The following is a 19,612-nucleotide window of genomic DNA, read 5'->3' on the forward strand; positions in this document are numbered from 1 at the left end:
ACAGCTACAACAAATATGCCCCATGAGATGAATTAATCCAGACATTTCTTGCTCTAAATGCTACATCTTACTCTTCCAAGAACTTCTGAGGACTGGTACTTTTGCTTTCAGACATTGTAAGAATGCAATGAAGAGATGGCTCATAAAGACTAGCTAGCGGTACATATGCAAAGCAGACCAGCGCACACCATGTAGCACAGACCTTTTATACCATGTGCTTTTACACCACAGCTGCACATAAAAGAGAAATGTGGAACGAGAATGCCACCCAAGAGACACATACTGTATATACATTATCTAAGAAAAGGTAAAGCAATCCTTGCCAAATTGCACACACACACACACACATATATCATACACATATACAAACACATGATCAAAAATAATACTTTTTTGTTTCTCTATAACTCATTTTTACTTTGACAGCAAATATTCAGCTATTATTTGTTACTAAATGATTATTTGTTATTAATTATTAACAGCCCCCCTTCTCTGACATCTGTGAGTACCATGTTACCCAATATTAAATAATTCTTATTTTATAGGAAATCAAGCAGCCCAACTGGATAACTTGTAGACTAGAGCTAGTCAACCACTGTCTGGATACATATCACAGCAAAACACATTTAGGAACTTAGTCAAATTGAAAAGACAAGAGTATACAATAAAGATATCCAACCTACAGGCATCTAACAATGCTAAAGTACAAATCCCACAACAGTCTAACAATCAACGTTGTAGTTAAAATACAGCTGCTATTTGTTCATACAAAGGTGCTGATTGTAAAGTTACACAAAACTGAAGAAAATGAGAGAAAAAGTAGAAATTACTGTTGTAGAATTATAAGAAGTGCTAGGCAGTCATGGCTGATGCAAGACAAGAGCAGGAACAGTAGTTGTAACTTCTTGGCTGCCCTTTAACTAGCATATCATGTCCATTCAGATGTTATATGTTGGAATGATATGCACTGCAGATGGAGTCCTTTAGCTTGTTGGCCAGGAAAAAATATTTTAGGACAAAGTAACTTCTTGGCAAATGTGCAGCAAGAGAAAACGTTAACCATTTACCCAGAGTTTTAATTTGTATTATTTACTTACAAGACACAAACACACGCATAAATATGACCTCGAAGGTTGCCTTTCTTGCAACCTTAATGGTAAAGTAAAACAAAATACTTTGGTGTTTCCCCTTGTCACTGTATCAACACATGAGCGTTTCAATAGTCAAATGGTCAGAAATCCTGCAATGAGCAATTCCCATTGCTAAACATGTTTTTTTTGGTGAGGAACCACCCACTGGGGCTTATTGCACCGGCGAAGTAACCCATGGCAACAAATTAAAAAATCTTTAATTGTTCTGGCTGCATTGGGCTAATAAAACAAATCACTAATTGCAGGAAGTCAGAGAACTGCCAGGAGGGCCCTTACTTTGCAGCCCTGGTGGGCCTCCAATGCTCCAATCTGACCCTGGATTCTAAACAGTATTTTCAACAACTTGCAAAGCTAGCTAAGCAAACTTCTGTACATTAAAAACCCAGACAGTAATATTTGGCAAAATATTAGGGGGGCCTTCATCCTGCCTCCTGTTCCAAAGTTTTCCTAAAGTCCATCTATTAACATAGGGTAGCCTTTGAGCTACTGCCCCATCTAAGGTATCTCCAGGGTCCTTACAGCTGCATGCATCAATAGATGCAGCACATTTGTGCTTTAAGTGCATAACTGCATCAAGCATATCTCCTCCTAGCGAGCACAATTATGCTGGAATTATGGAGAAAATGCAGAAACTTGCACTCGAAATTGCACTTTGCACATTGCACTTGTGGTAGTAAAGACCCCTATTATGTTTTCATTAAAAACATAATTTTGAGAAACAAATCACACTTTGCAAATTAACTGTTTTTAAGGTAGAAAACAAAATAACCACATCAAGGTAAACACTATTGACATTTAGAAAACCATCAAGGATCAGTATCAGAATAAACCATAGGTAATGATTGCAATAGTCAAATTATTTGCATTTAAATATATTTTCGTTGATCTTAAACCATTTTATCACTGCTCCAGAATAACTATAGTCCTTTAATAACTGAGGGCTGCCAAAACCGATGCAATAGAATTTACAGTATCTAGAATAAGGCAATAAATCTTTTGCATAAAACAATAAACAAAGGGAATACATACAAAGATATCCAAGAAACTAAACACTGTTAAAAGCCAAATCCCACACTCAGCCAAATCTTTACTTTATTCCAAATGTTCAATCTGTGGGACAACGAGTTTGGATATTATTATTCTTATGTGGGATTATATTACATACTTTCAGCTGTATCCATGCCTGTTTAGTAAACAGTGTGGTAAAAATGTGATTTTCTTAATGAACTAGCGATTTAGTCCCATTAAACAAACGGAACAGCTAAAATTACATAGTCTATGTATCTAAATATTTAACCATCCCTTTTTAACATTTTAAAAAGTAGTATTTAGATTGTTGCTCTATCCAGAGTGAAATATCTTCATAATAAAAATATATAAAGTGGTTTGACTTTATGTAAAAGATCTGATCAGTGAAAAGTAAAAAATAATACTTTAGAACTTTAATAATATAATGGAAATTTAAAAAAGATCTAACTAGTTTGATGAATTTGAGTTCATTATTTTAAGGCCTGAGACAACAGCAATGATACCTGAAATTAGCAAAGCAGTTTTAGGGGTCCATTTATTAAACCTCAATTTTTTTCTGGTCAAGGTTTTTAAGGGGGAAAACTGAAATTTGTCGAGGAAAAAAAATAGAATTTTTAGAGATTAATTATACCCTAAAGCTGCTAAAAAACAAATCTGAAAATACACCATCTCAAACTTGTCGGGTTCATGTAGAAGTCAATGGCAGATGTCTCTGAAGTTGTTTCTTGAAATCATGATTTTAGCTGGATAATCTGAAAAAGTCAGGGATTTCATCCTATAATCCGAAAAAGTCATGTTTTTGTAGTGAAAATTCTATAAAATCGAGTTTTCATAGCATCGATCCTCTCTATTCTGTTACTCTCTATTTTGTTACAACGTTTTGTAGCTGCAATTTTCAAATCATGATTCAAATCATGGAAGGTCAACTTTTTTTTTTTCATGAAAACATTTGATAAATTTGAGTTTTATTAAATCAGCCCCTACATATGTAGAGCAGGAATTTGAGATGGAATATCCTTTAAAATGAGAATGAGAGGAAGCACTTGAACTGGAGAAAGCTTTAAGCTTATAAAGCCCAGGAAAAACAAGTATAATTAATTTCCTATTCATTGTTAGGGAGGAGGTTGGTGAATGAGAACTCATATTTAGTTTTGCTAAGGCCAAGCTACAAATGTCAGCATACTGGGATATGTGGAGGCCTATTTATTAAGGTCAAATTTTAGTGGTTTTAGAGGTTTATGAAACCACGACTAAAATCACTTTCTCTAAAACCACAAATGTCATGAACTGGAATCAAAAATCTGAAATGAAAAAGCATGAACAGGAAAAGTCGGAACTTTTTCGTATTATTGCATAAAAATGAAAGTCAAAAATAACTCTAAAACCACAAATCAAAGAAAAATCTTCCAGTTGTAAAAGGGACATCTGCCATTGACTTTTACATAATTTCGACAGGTATTAGCTATAGTATTTTTGCATTCGGAATTGTTGCAGTTTTGTCTCATAATAAGTCCCAAAAAAGTTGCTTTTTCAAAATTGTCTCAACTTTTTCGGGTCAGGCTTTTTGACGCCAAAAATCTGAAAAAGTTCTGGCTTAATAACTCGGCCCCATAGAGACAGATTGGTTGTCCTGGCATTTCTAATATGGCATTAGATACTTGCCTTTTTGCGTGTTAGCAATTATATTTCTAGTTTCAGTAACAGGTGTCCAATAAAAACATATATTGGTAAAACAATGGTGTATACTAGGATAGTAAAAGGAGTAGCCTCTTGCTGAGTGTATGCGCCATGTTTGCAACTAATAAGATTTCCGTTTTTAACTTTGTTACTGATAAAACCTTTATGTTAACGACTACGTTGAGATGGCATCCCTTTCACTATACTGAAAACTATGTTTACTAACCAGAACTTTAATTCATTCCTATCAAAAATTTATTTTTAGGTTGGTAAATGCCACCGTCATTGCAAACCTAGGTATTATACAAATCCCAAGTAAGGTTCTTATTTTTCTATATATAAACTGCACTTTTGGAAGACTTGACTTCTGTGTTTCTAGATTCCTTCCCTTATGAATTTCAGCATCCTCAATTTAAAGTCAGTCTGAAAACTGGGCAGTGCCAGAACTATAGAAAAGAATGCATTACATACACTAAAGTTAGGCATAACTAATTGCATGTTTTAAAACCCAGTTGATCAAAGCCATAACATGAAGCAATGGATGGCCTTCAACCTTGTGCTAGTGTAAATGCAAGCAGAAGGATTTCCTAATGAAACAGTACTATTGACCATACATAAATGTTTTGGTTTTTTTTAAAGTTGTTTTTAAACTCTGCAGATCTCATCTCAGATATCTATTTAAAAAAAGTTTCATGACAGTCAGGAAAGTGTTAACATAGACACATTTATAAAAACAAGCTAAGTGTGTCCGTTGCGCTGAGTGTTTTTAATTGCTTTATCAAACACGCTTTTAATGGTGATATAGAACTCAGCGGCAGCACTAAGCTCTAACACCCATCAATATCAATATCAACAATGTGTTTGCAATGCTTCCACATGGATAATAACTACAAATAGCATCTTTTAAGTATTATTACAGATTGTGAAAATTATACTTTATGAATCTGACCATCAATTTGTTACAACTAATATAGCCACAAAAGTAAACTGTAAACATAAATTAAGATATCAGAATTCAAGAATTTTGTATTTTTTGAGGGATGCTAACACTGTTTAAAACACCTTGGAATGTAATCCCCAGACCTAGATATTTTAACATGTTTTTTCTTCCAAAACGCAGGATTTTTAGCAGTATAGTACAATACAAACCTACAGGCCCTACACAATTAAACGCAATGGAAGTTGGGTTGCCCCAAACAAAAACAGACAGATGGCTAATGTCAAAAATGATGCATAATGGGAAAAAAGTGTAATGTATTACATGAAATGCAAATACATTTTTTAAATGGGTTAAATAGGATTCTACCTTCATCAAGGTTATAAAAAAAATCAGAAACTAGTCCTATTCAGACAAAACCAAATTTACATGCATTACCTAATACATAGGAGAAGTTTAATCGCATGGCCAGCTGATTTTCCCAGGGCTGATATTCGGGCAGAGAGAGCGTAAGGGTGTTAGACTATGAGGGAAAATGTCATAAGTGAAAGAGCAAAGTAATTACTTGGTATTACAATGCCCAGCAAATGTTTACCAGTACTTATGTCAGCCACTGGCTCTCAGTGGTATTCTGGGAGCTGCTCACTCTTACGTAAGTTAAATAATTTTATTTCTCAAGTTGTGGCTTCTACTTTTTAATTGACCAGAAGTATTATTTTCTATAACTGTAACCCCAAAGAATTAAAAAGAATTAGAATTTCTGAGCTTTGGATTTCTCCCCCCCCCTTCTTTAGTGTACTTTTCATCTACTATCATATTAAGTTCCAGCTGGTTCTGACAACATTTAAACTCATTTTCAAGTTGGAACCATAAACCTTTGTTGAAGAGCATCCAAATCTCAAGGCAGCACACATTTACAATACCATACCAGGATTTACTTTTGAGTTTCTCGATATTAGTCTCTTTTTTTATCTCTTCCAGCTGTCAGTTGTGTTCATAGAAAGCGTGATAGTCGGCTGCTTGTCCCTCACTGCTTATAAAAGTGCTGTTCTTTAAAGCATGCCAGACCACTGTCATCAGCATAGAATTAAGAAAACATTTTGTTTGGACTTGGTAGTGATTCAAATATAGAAACAACATTTTTAATGCTTTGTGACATTGAGACTGTGAAATTCTCCAGAACCCTAGCAGTGCGCATTGTATGTAAGCTAAAAGTTCAAAATTCTCTTTTGTGTAACCTTATGAACCCAGGACAACCAATTACTTTTACAAATGTGTGTAGGTTTGTACGTTACCATATGCTTTGTCAGAAATTCTGTATCTTGAAACTTGATGAATATGTTGTGCAGGTAAGGATATCATATAAGTCTATTGGGAGTTTTACTTATGTTGTTTCATAGTGTATATACTCTAGGGCTTTGGAAATTCATGGGGCTTTGTCAGATGGAAACATGTACTAATGCATATTAAAATATAGGCATGATTTAATGCTTGTAAGAATACATTTGTTAAAACCATGGGTGTAATTTATCAGGGTGGATGGCACCAAATTATTGCACAAGCAAACCACAGTTGTTTTTTCTTATATACTTGAGTGCTATTCTCTCTGTAGCCAGTGTAAGTAGAATATTTTACTGTCCCTTTTCATGCATAATAGTCAGACTGGGACTGACTGAACATGTTCAGTAATCCAGATCTACTTATCAAAAAATAGACAAAATAAGCGTTGCTAAAAGTTCAGTCAAAAACTCTTCTCTTATATGTAGTCATGGTAGTTATGGTAAGTGCCTCTTTAGATCCAATAAGATCACACTGCTTAAAACATTTTTCTCTCTTTTAATTTTCTTATGTAATTGTCATTCCCACAACCTTTATACAAATCGCTTTACATTGCACCCTTTAATTGTTTTCCAGCAAATTCTAAATCACTTGTGCTTTGGATGGGGCAAAAAGACTGTGAATAAGGTATCCCTGTATACTAGAGGAAGGGCGGTCCCTGATGGAATGGTTGAGTTGTGCTGTCAATCCCTTGCTAAAATAGGCTGCTATCTGCTTGTTTCCCTGTCTATATATCAGACAGTCCCAAGTTAAGGTAAAACAAACAGGGAATAATCACATAATGAAATTAAGCAAGTAGACAGTTTTCTGGTGAGGCCAAAATAGTTAGTAGTAGATTACGTGGTTGGATTCTTGTGTCTAGAATGGAATTTTTTCTTACCAGGGTTTGAACTGTTAATCTATATATTGTGCTGGCAGTTGAAAAGTTAACAAATTGCAAAACTAACCTGCCAGGGATTTAAAATGGTATAGCAAATATGGATAGTTGTAAGTATGTTTACTATGTGTTCATCTAACCACCCAGTTGCCATATGTAAATAAAAGAGTAGAATGATCACTCTATTGTTCCTTCTAAAACAAATATGAATATATTTGGGTCAGATATCTTGATAGACAACTGTTCACACTTATAGATGTACATGTTTTGCCTGTTTAAAGACATAATATGACAACATTCCATTGAAAGTTGCTACTGTACAGATACATCTGGCCCAGTATATTTAATTACTGTGTAAAACAACAAATATTGTTTACATGTAAACTATATTTTACAATATGTACTTAACCATTACTCTTTTAAACAAGCAAGACATATGCACGACATATAAACAGTACAAGCCAGTTATAAGAATAGTTTTACTAAACCATGTCTCAATGATTAGCAAGCATTCTTTAAGCAGCCTTAGAAGGAGTATTTTACTATGTACAGTACCTGCATTTCTTCACAAAATGAAGCTGCTGATCCAAAGAGAATCTGACATTGTTCGTCTGCTGTATACGTCATCCCTGGCACTTTGGAGGGAATAATCACAGAACTAAGGCTTTGGGGGTTTGTCTGCAGCAAGCAGTTACTGGCTTTTGACCTGGTAACAAACAGGGTTTTAAAACGTGGAGAAAGAAAAGTGGTTTTGAATAATTTCTTATAAACATGAATTTTACTGTAAACATAAAAAGAGATTAAAGATAATGAGATTTTAACTCAGTTTTTTTCCTTTGAGAGAAAATGGTCTGTTAGCAATTAAACCTTTGCAGTATAGCAAGGCCTCTATCTACTCTCTTTTTTTTTCAATATTTAGAATGTTAAAATTAGTATATATTTGTGTATTTCTGGGCACAGAAATAACATTTTTATTATCACCTATGCATGACACATGACAATTAGAATGCACATTATGAATAGTATGCACCATAAGCTAGATGTTAATCTTACTAATAGTACATGTAACAATGAGAAATGTAAAATGTGACAAAATGTTGGCCAGCAGGCATAGGTGGGGTGTCCAAGATTGGGCTAATGTTTATGAATCATAATCATTTAGGTGGTACCGCTGCTACACAGTAGGTAGATAATATTAATGGTCAGTAGGAATATTAATGGAAATATCTGTATGTGTGGTCACTTGAAGTGAAACATTCAGTAAACTATAAATATATAATTAGGATAATATATGGTCACCTAATACATTATCAGCTAGAAGAAACATTAAAATGTTCAGGATATACCAGTGTATGTCTCAGACAGCAGCATCTTTCATTATGCTTCATTGGTGTATAATCAAAAATATAAGCCTCTTCTATTGACCTTATTATTGGGTTCTCAAATCATATAGTAATAAATCAGATATTAAGTATAAAATACTCTGCTTTCTAGATGGAACTGAGCAATTCTTAAAATGCAGAAACATTTTGTGAATCGTTGTATTCATTTCAGCTCAGAAAGTGATATGTTTGGGCCTTTCAGCAACTATTTTGAATTGACCCTATTACTCAATTATTGTTTCTTGTGTTGTACCTACTGTCAACAGTTGTAAACCAGTCCTATTGGATTACAATAAGATGATCAGGACTAAACCTGATTGACCAATGAATTTCATAGGTGAGTGGGACACCTTCAACACACAGCACCCTAATTCCCTGGGAATTTCACCCAAGTGACATATGAGTAGTAAAACTGCATATAATCCTGTGTTTCAATCTATGGGCTACAGTAGATGAACAGATTTCAAAGGAAACTATTGATGCATGAATCATTTCAATAATAAATCTTTACAGTGCTCTTGCTGTTTATTCCTCTTTGTAAATAAAAAAAGCAAAGTAGAAAACTGTCCAGTTAGTTTGATACACCCATTTGTTTTACATGTAGTTTATTGGTCTCAGCAAAATATTTGTGTTACTAATATAAACAGTGATTATCTGTTAATTAACATCTGCTCTGTATAGTTAAATACAGTTACAAAAGCTTATTTGAGATATACAGGATGATATACATTAAACAATCTGGACTCAGTAATATGACTTAATGAAAATCAAGTGCTGTGAAATAAATACATTTGTCTTACATTGAATGTACTGCATCTGCTTTTGATATTTTTCCAGTCAATGAAACAGCATCATTAACAAACATTGTAGAAAAATACCTGAGGAACCTTTCAAGATCTTCTTTGCTACATCTGGACCACGAGACATCACCAAGATTTTGTCCTTTAATCCATTCACCAGACATAATATGTAGACCATCTGCACAAGATGGATGGTCGTTGTCATGATTGATTCCCATGCTGGTTTATGTACATGGAAGGAAAAAGGCAACCAAAAGAATAAATTAACAATGCTATTTTATTTCTTGTTTTTTATTTGAATTATGTAAAACTGTAGTTAATGGACTTATAGTTACTAAATGCTGTGATACTAATATCAACATCACACATCATCGTTAACATACTGCATTCTTCTTTAATATAACTGTATGTATGGTTTAAAAAATATAAATGTCTCTTGATTATTTGTTCTTATAAGAATTAACATTAGAATACGCTGAACGGGTTTTAATCATATTCATCCTGACAATTCCTTCCACATTGTTATATACAGTAACCAACGATTTAATTTCTGTAAACTTTTGGTAAACATCTGGCTTGGTGTGTACCTTTGCAGATTAGGGACCAGATGCTACCAAGAAGGTGTAGGATAAAAAACAACTAACCATTAGATCTAATGGAATGGATTTCTGCATTTTATAGGAAAATTGATACATACAGTATAATTGCAGCTTACAGGATGTTCTGTTTGACAGCATACTTGTTATTTATGCAACCAAAACTTGGCAATAAATCATAAAATCAAAAATAAGCACCTACTTTGAAGCCACTGTGAGCAACTTTGCCTATTGTGTAAAGTGTAACCTCTGCCCTAAGAGCAGAATCATTTCCTTTGGCCCAGGGGTCTTACAAGTATTCCTTTGTCTATAAAAGGGAAGTGTTAACATAGTTTCCCTACTTGGATCTCCCCCTAAAATCAGGGGGGTGGAGATTGTGGAGGCAAGAGGAGGAATCGGTAAAGGAGGAGAACAGTCTGGCTACTCTGCAGAACCAGTCAAGGCTAGTTTAAAAGTATAGTTCTGTGCTCCACCAAGAAGGGACAATATGGGGTTATTAATTCCTAGGCAACACATCTTTTTGGACTGAAGTGAAAAGGGACTCAGCTCTTTAACTTGTATGGTATACAATTTTAGAAATTATAATACATTTAAGTGAAGAAATTTAATTATGTTAATACATTCTAAAAGGTTCCTTTCAAAGATTTAATTTTATTTTTGATTAATCAATTTTTCTCACTTATTATCACAAGAGTTATTTTACCAAAGAAACGTTATATCACTCCTATTATTTAAGAGTGCTTGAGTTATCATGACATTCCTAACTCTAAACCAAAAAATTCAAGCAATAAATAATAAATTCCTGAGAATAAATAAATGCGAGAAACATTTCTCAAGCAAAAAATTAGCAAGTTAAAATTAAAAATAATTTTAAAATTTTTACTAAATTAAATGTAATGTTCTCCCACGTTCTGCACCATACCATTAACAGTCCACCACAGATTTCTGAGAATGAGTGTGATAAATTAAAAGCAATTCCCATAAATGAGCTACACATATCCTTACGAATGCCTGAACTGGAAAAATGTGAACTGGAAAAAGACCCTGATAGCAAAAGTAAATTGTAATCATGGAATCCATTGTCTGGGGAATAAAAATACACTGGTTTAGGGCAATAAAAGAGAATGGTTTAAAGTAAGGTGTGGGTAGGTGGTGCGGAAAAGAAGAAATACAGAGTGTTTTACTATTTATTTTGGCACTATAAACAGTTTTAAGATGATTAAAACATTTCCCTTGACAGGGAGTCAATCTGATGGGCCCCTCCCAACAACACCAAGCTCCAAGGCTACCCTGGTATCGTCAAAGCTGGAATTTGACATTTTGGGAATTACTAAATGGTGATTTCAGTTGACAACCAAATGGAGAAATAGTAAGTGTTAGTGTTACTGAATATTATCTTTAGAATCAAGCATATTTTTGACATGGGAGGACATAGCAAGAAACATGTACAGTCCTTTATTAAAAAAAAAAAAAAAAGAAAAAAAAGATTTTTTTTGTTCACTTAAGTTAATTAAATGTAAACCTAAAGCTTAGTGATATAAAACATGACTTAGTGGAATATATATTTACACTAGAAACATTGAAGGCAAATTAATCTCTAGCTCACTCTCCCTGAGGACATGAATATGATCCAGCAGGGAATTAGAAGGGTACTTCATTCCTTAATTAAAGTCTACCCACTTTCTCAATTCCCAGGGTTGGGACGGTCACATTTGGTAAATGCTTCTGAGGAAGTAGGCCAACATATTGTGCTCTAAAAATCCTCCTTCATGGAAGCCTTTGAATCATGGGACTTCAATTCCAAGAAGTCCCAGAATGTTGTTCTGTGAGCTGTAGTTCATAAAGTTTGTGCTGCTGTACATACCTGCATTTTAACCAGACTAAAAATGCTCTCTTTTAATTTTTTTTTTTTTACACAAGGGCGTTTCAAAATGACAAATGGGTCAGGGCCAGCTTGTGGAATATTGGAATGAACTCCTAATGTGCTTTAAGTCTTAGTTGTCTTTTTTATTTATTACTGCATGCATGTTCAAAGGGTGGGAACATAAGCTAGTTGTTAGAGATGTGTAAAATGTTCATAGACATTTGGCAACATTTACCAATATTCATATAAGCTTCGAAAACATAAAAACGAATAAAGAAATTTGGAAAATGACAGAATACAACTGGTCTTTTCATCCCATATCTGAACTGAAAAAGTATATTTGACTGAAACCTATATTTATAAGAGCGAAAGTAATTTTGAGACATAAAAAGGACAGGAACTACTGCATCCAACTCAGCTTCCTTTCATCGCCTTATAAGTATGCAAGAAAACCAACCAATCACATGTGGGTATTCTGATCCTGGGACATTATGGGGCAGATTTACATAGGGTCGAATATCGAGAGTTAATTAACCCTCGATATTCGACTGCCGAATGTAATTCCTTCGACTTCGAATATCGAAGTTGAAGGATTTAGCGCATTTCCTATGATCGAACGATCGAAGGAATAATCGTTCGATCGAACGATTCGAAGGATTTTAATCCATCGATCGAAGGATTTTCCTTCGATCAGAAAATTGTTAGGAAGCCTATGGGGACCTTCCCCATAGGCTAACATTAGCCTCGGTAGGTTTTAGGTGGCGAAGTAGGGGGTCGAAGTATTTTTTTAAAGAGACAGTACTTTGACTATCGAATGGTCGAATAGTCGAGCGATTTTTAGTTCGAAATCGTTCGATTTGAAGTTGTAGTCGAAGGTCGAAGTAGTCTATTCGATGATCGAAGTAGCCAAATTCGACCATTCATTTCTTCTATTCCTTCACTCAAGCTACGTAAATGGGCCCCTAAGAGTATGGCAGAATACCTTTCTCAGCTCAGCCCTGAGGAAGTGTTTTAGTAAGGGAAACTCTAAAATTTATGCAAAGACCGGACACAAGAGATTTTTTACCATATAGAACATTTATGGAATAATGCAGAGGCGTTTCATGAGTAAGACAATGGGTGTAGCAAAACCGAGGATAAGTGGTATAATATAGGTTACACAGTAAACAGTGGTTAAAACATCTACAAATGTTGGAGCTAGAATTTGTGAAGGATTAGTCTCACTACTCAGAAACACCCCCTTGTAACAGATCTCCTCCAATGGAAGCCTCTCAGGAATAACACTAGCCTGAGCCCCTTTCAAAACCAGAGTTACAGACCCAAAAACACTGATAAAACAAAAAGCAAGCAGAATTCCAAGGGGGGACCTTCTGTACCCCTAGTGGTTACATCAAAGGAGCTGCAACCAATACACCAATAAGGTGAAAGTTTGCTAAACATATCCCTGAACCTTCCTTTACTCTCATACAAGCATTCCTCAAGCCATAAACAATTTACTGAGTGAAGATCCCTGGAAGCCCCAAAAGACAGTGTTACAATATGTCAACCCTGAAGACACAAATAATGTCAGACTTGTGCCCACATATAGAGCACAAATCGGGTACAGATAACACATCCCCAAATGGAACACAATGTCCTGCCGCCATTAGAAATCACGGGGCCCCGTACAAACAAATGTTTAGGGTCTCCTTGGTTCCAGCCCAACCCAGCCCCCAAGCCCCACCCCAGATCCACACCATAGTTAAAAGACCCAGGCCCGGATGGGGATGTGCTGGAGATACAATCATTTTTTTAATTTCCTGTGCGACAATCCCCATTGCTCCTGTCCAGATGATGAAAATTTGTACGAATAAAGGGGAGGGGACAGGGGCGACAAACGGCAGTGGGCCTAGGGGCCCCCACTATGTAAATCTGGCCCTGAAAAGACCACACCAACATCATCGCTAAAAATGGTAAACCCACCACACACAAGTTATAAAAAGCCATTGATGGTCAGAGCTCCCCTATGAGTTAAAAAAAAAATTGGCGCCAGGGACCCCATAAAAGTTTTTTTTTAAACCCATTGGCGCGAGGGCCCCCATAAAAGTTTTTTAAAAATCATTGGTGGTCAGGGCCCCCCATAAGTTAAAAAAAAATGTAGCCACCAGTGCCCCCTTAGATGTTAGAAAAAATATTGGGGCCCCAGAGAATATTTAAAAAAAAACATTGGTGGCAGGGGTCTACAGAGTATTAAAATAATACCTTGGTGCCTAGGGGTTTAAAAAATTTTTTAAAAAAACACACATTGGTATTCAGTAGAGCCGAACTTGTGGCTTTGGGTCTTTTTGTGGCTTCAGGACTTCAAGTTCGGATCTTTTCGTGACTTCGGGTCTTTTCACCGCTTTGGCACTTCAACTTCGGCTCTTTTTGTGGCTTCAAGTCTTCATGTTCGGCTCTTTTCGTAACTTTGGGTCTTTTCGCAGCTTCAGGACTTCAAGTTAGGCTATTTTCGTGACTACGGGTGTTTTCACAAGCTTTGGGACTTCAGCAGCTCGGGACTTCTGCTCTTCAGGACTTTAGCGGTTCAGGACTTCAGAAGAGGCAGCACGCTTCGGCGCTGTCAAGGGGGGCCAGCACAGCCGGGCCCCCCTTTAGGCCCGGGCCCAGTACAGGAGTCCCCCGTGTCCCTCTGATGGTGGCCCTGTCTGCCACTCATTCAATGTGGCTTACCTAATTATGTGTCTGAAACAGTGATGGGCACAGATTTACATTGAACAGAAAAACAGAATGTAGGGGTGAATTTCAGCAGTGCCACAGTATTAATAACTTCAGGGTACCTACTGTATACTAATGGAGATCTTTAAATCAAAGAAGGACAGAAAAGTAGGTATACTGTAAATTCATGGAAAGTTTGACACACTACACAGTGAACTGTACAGGCTGCATATATGCAAGGTACTTCCCCCCTATAGACATTTCAAAGGGCCTCAATTGACCGCAGCACATATCCCTACTGAATGTTCAAACTGCACATTTGGTACCCAAGTGCTTAAATCAGGACAAGAGATCTTTATCTTAACCTTATTCAATTTTCTGTTATCTATGTTTTATTACAGATATCCATGTCAGACTCCATCCTTTGATGTAAACCACATCCTATGTTGCCTCTGTGTGTATATCTTCAGTCTCTGTTTAGAAGATTGTAACATCATGAATATGCCTTATGAAGAGATGCCATTTTTATTTTTTCTCTAAAGCTTCCATTCTTTTATATATGAGCTAGCCAACAAATGGTATCACAATACCACAAAAATATTCTTTTTTTATCCACACTACTACTACTTCTCAGTGGAGCCTAATGCAACTCCTATGAGGAGTGTGATGACAGAAACTGCTATCCACTATGTTCACTTTGTTCAGGCATCCCTGGTCCCCAACTTTTCTAAGGATGCTGATCTCCTTAGTGTCCCAAGCTTGATACAGCACATTCACCCCTTATTATATGTATATTGCATATGTTCTTAATTATTTAGACTGTCAGTGGACCACTGTGCTAGTCTGCTTATAATAATACATTTGTTAAGGCAGCTTATGTCTACTTCAAAGACCCTTGGAAAATACTGAGAAAAGTTTCTAATATTGCTGTTAATGTAGAGTAGTTAATATAGGAGCATTTTCAATATTTCCCACACATTTGTTGTAGACATCTGCATTAACTATTTAGCATTTTTAATTTCATATTTTTTATTTTGTTCTCTCACTTATACATGTTCTCATTGCAAGCAGGTATTCCAATATAATACTTTTTCCTCATTGTGGAAATCCTTAAAGTGTGCTGCTTTTCTGATAAAAAAAAATCAAACAAAATATACATATTTTTGTTTGCTTGTTTTCGCTGAGGGAAAAAAAACTGATTTACTCTTTTTTTTTACCAAATCTTTTCTTTTATAGCTAAAAATCATGTTTTTTTTCCGATTGCTCTAAACCATGAAAAATGTGTGATTTTTTTTCAAGGGCATATTTACTAGAACTTTTAATGAAAATAAAATTGACCAAACTCCCTTCCACAAAATGAACGTATTTATCAATAATTTTTCTGAAAAAAAATGGGAACAACAAAACACAACAAAATTGAGCATCAATTCGTAATATAAGATTGATATTCTGAAAACTCAATTTTATTGCATTTTCCCTGAGAAAACTCGACTTTTTCAGATTATCAGACGAAAACCCAGACTATTGGATTATCCAGAGCAGATCATTTTACCTGCAATCAGACTGAGCTTCTGATGAAGTGGCAGGACGCCACGAAATGCGTTAAGCGGGCAGCCAGGGTTCACTGCTGCTGTAATTTGTTTTTATATGTATACCAAATAAAATTAAATTTTTTAATACTTTTACTGGCCTCCAAGGTGCTCCGCTGTTTTTTCTTTTCCCTGCAATCAGACTGGTTGTTTTGTTTTTGATTGTGTGTTTATATGGCCCAATTTATTAAACTGCAACTTTTTGGGGGGCATTTTGACGCCAAAAATCGGAAAAAGTTGTGGTGAAAAAAAACATGACTTTTCTGGTATTTATTATGAGTAGGGATGGGCGAATTTTTTCGCCTCGTTTCGCCGAAAAAATGACGCCCATAGACTCGTATGGCAGCGTGCGTAAAAAAAAAGACGCGCGTCAAAACAGTTTCGCCGCGCGACAAATTTTTGGCGAAGCGAAACGGGTCAAATTCGCCCATCCCTGATTATGAGACAAAACTGCGGCAATTCCAAATCCGAAAATGCTCAGGCTAAAACCTGTCTAAATCATGTAGATGTAAATGGCAGATGTCCCTTTTACAACTGAAAGATCTTTATTTGATTCACTGGGTGTTTTTGATGCTGGCTTTGTGCGACAATATGAAAAAGTTGTAGTTATTGTACGACAAGTCAAAAAAGTCACGGGTTTTCAAGACTTTTCTACAACTTTTCCCATTCATGCTTTTTCAGTTCGGATCTTTTTATAAATTACTTACATAAGTGGAAATGACTTTATTTGTGATTTCAGAAGTTCTAAAATCATTAGAATTTGACCTTCAATAAATAGGTGTAACGCAAGGTTTTCCCAAACCCAGAACAAACCCCAAGTTCTGGTCTCGGCTCAATCTTCTGCCTGTAGCAGCCGCCTTTGGGTTCAGGAGCCTTCCGCTATTCAGATGACGGCAGGTTGTATTGTGGGAGAACCTAGAAGAGAGTTCTGAGCGAGCAAGGGAACCGAGTGTAGTAATGTAGAATGGAAAACAAGGAACGCAGTCAAAACCAGGCCGGTTGGTAACATATACGTCAATACGGTACAGATGCAGGAGACATAGGGATTGTTGGGGTCACAGGCCAGATCAAACACATAGAATCACAGTACAAAATCAGAATCGGAAAGAGTCAAAAACCAAGCAATAATCAGGACAGGCAGCAATCAAGACAGGCAGGATCAGTAATAGTAGAAACACACCCAGGAACTTTAAGAAAATACCTTTTACGTTGGGCAATGAAACTGCACAAAGAGCCCTTTAAATATTTGAATTTCGCACTGTTGATGATGTCACAGTCGGCACTTTCCAGAAAAAATCCGGAAATAGCCGAGCGCGCAACCTGGAAGTTGCACAATTCAAGGGTATTGTGTAACTAGTTTCTTAAAACATATAAACTGATTTCATGCCTAATATGAATGTAACATGTACATTTACATATTTGTTAATGTTACACCCCAGGGGTTTCTAGTTCTATGTTATCTCTGATTATCTCTGATTATGATTTTTCTGCTGATGTTAAACACTGGAAAAGTTTATGCTTTGATGCTAAACATACTCTTAGCTGTGAGCTAAAACAATCTTACTGCTTGAAATATTTTCAAGCTTTTTTTGTTTTCAGTTTTCACTGTGCTTGTTTTCTTCTAAGAAAGAGACTTGGTTTATCATTATGAGATGCCTAATTTTCAGGAGTCAGCTAAGATTAAGAAATAATGTCCGATTTCTGTCTGTCTGAGTTAGCTACTGTAAGTTGCTGTCATTTAGTTCTGAGAATGCTGCATGGGAAATAGATATATTCTCTGCTCTAAGCTTGCATATTGTTTTAATCAGAGAGAACTGATATTCATCCTCTCACACTGTAGGATATTTTAATATTTTACTTTTGGGCCCTATGACAGTGGCTGTTTTAAAACCTTTTCTGGGTGTTATTAAGGGATTCTGTCACGGGAAGACATGTTTTTTTTGTTTGTTTTTTTAAAGCATCATGGCTGCTCCAGCAGACTTCTGCACTGAAATCAGTTTTTCAAAAGAGCAAACAGATTTTCTTATATTTAATTTTGAAATCTGATATGGGACTAGACATGTTGTTAGTTTCCCAGGTGCCTCCAGTCATGTGACTTGTGCTCTGATAAACTTCAGCCACTCTGTACTGCTGCACTGCAAATTAGAGTATCTCCCTCCTCCCTTTACAGGTAGAGTGAATTATTTGCAGTGTAAACAGCGTAATTTAGAAATAAAAACTATGCCATAAAAATCATAACAGAATTCCATTAACTTTCTATGTCCATGATGGTCCTTTGTTCTTTTAAAGTATACTGTTTCTAATTCCTTGTGTTTCTTGTTTTGTTCTTCTATTACAATCATGGTCATGGGGCTGGAAATGTATGTTTTCCCCAATCTGTTTATGTGTTATTTCTTGAGTATGCTCCTGTTATACTAAATGGCTGTCAGGAACCTATCAGCTCCTAGCGGAGAAGTCCAGACCAAGGAGGAAGCCCAGGGGTTAAAGTTCAAGTTTGCGGTATCCAAAAGGGGTCAGGCATAAGCGTAGTCAAGTTCAGGCAAGTGTTCAACAAGGCAGGCAGTCAGAATCAGGGTCAAGCCAAGGATCACAAAGCCAGGAAAAATTAATTCAGGAATTTAGGAAACCCAGGAATAAGATTCAGAAATTCCTATAATCGGGCATCAAACCCATGACCTGGAAGTCCTTTTATTTTCAAAGTTTGCACTGGGCGCATGACATCATCACAAAGGTGTAAGCCCACGTGGGTCATGGGCACCGCCATTTTGGAGATGGCGCCGGAGATGGGAGTGCCATTGTGTGCTCCTGACAATGACTAAAAATATTCTGGCACATTTTAAGACAAAAATATTAGGACATCTAAAATGACATGTACTTAAATGAGCAGAGCAGAGGCTGTTTCAGCTGTAAAGGAAGGACCATCTTCATATTAATACTTTTAATTTGGGAATAAAATGTTGGACCGGTAAGTGCCCGGGCAAGTGGTTATATAGTTTACCTGCTGTTGATGCAAGTTTAGAAGCAATATTCCCAGATATATGCTACCAAACAGACCATTGTTCTGCTTTTTTCCTGTCTGGAAAATGTCTGTACGTGAGTTAAAATTCCAAGGCACTGTAGAACTTCTTACACAATCCATAATAGAGAAAAAAAAAACAAAGTTGCTACTGAAATCTTGCTACTGTTTCACTATTGATTTAACTCGCCTTTACTGGGGCTCTGCAAACATGTCATGACCTTTTATTCAGCACCCACCAAGACATTCAACATAACCGGCAATGGTTTGCCTGATCTCATTGATAAAACAGGTGAAGCTCAGGGAGCTAATGTTTCTGCTGGGGTTTCATAAAGACTGAGAAGGTTAATACTGCCACATAGTGCTGATAAGATAAAGTGTTAGGAGTTTGGTTTATTGCTCTTTTACACTTCCATTTATTGGCATATATTAGGGTTCATTCACTTATCTAGACGCACTGACGCAGTGAGCAAAGTGCAATTTTCCTCCACAATGTAGCATTTCTTCCCAGAATTCCAGCATCATTGAGGGCGCAAACATGTGGAATTCTCTTGATTAAATTTCACCTGCTACAAATGTGCAAGTGCAAGTTGCCCACTTCACTTGCAGATCTAATTGATTATTTTGATATGCAGAGTATGCAGTATTACATGGGCATAAAA

The 19,612-nt window shown here is 36.1% G+C and overlaps 1 protein-coding gene across 1 annotated transcript in view; it reads right to left on the reverse strand.

Moving 5' to 3' along the window:
* Nucleotides 1-19,612, reverse strand: part of adamts19.L (ADAM metallopeptidase with thrombospondin type 1 motif 19 L homeolog) — a 118,987-nt gene that overhangs the window by 35,853 nt on the left and 63,522 nt on the right. Inside the window, exons 9-10 of the mRNA XM_018264121.2 lie at nt 9,270-9,410; nt 7,565-7,715 (exon numbers count right to left, since the gene is read on the reverse strand). Of these exons, the coding sequence (XP_018119610.1) occupies nt 7,565-7,715; nt 9,270-9,410 (292 nt within the window). The remainder of the gene's footprint in view (nt 1-7,564; nt 7,716-9,269; nt 9,411-19,612) is intronic.

This window comes from Xenopus laevis, chromosome 1L (genome assembly GCF_017654675.1).
Source record: "Xenopus laevis strain J_2021 chromosome 1L, Xenopus_laevis_v10.1, whole genome shotgun sequence".
Classification (NCBI taxonomy): Eukaryota; Metazoa; Chordata; class Amphibia; order Anura; family Pipidae; genus Xenopus; species Xenopus laevis.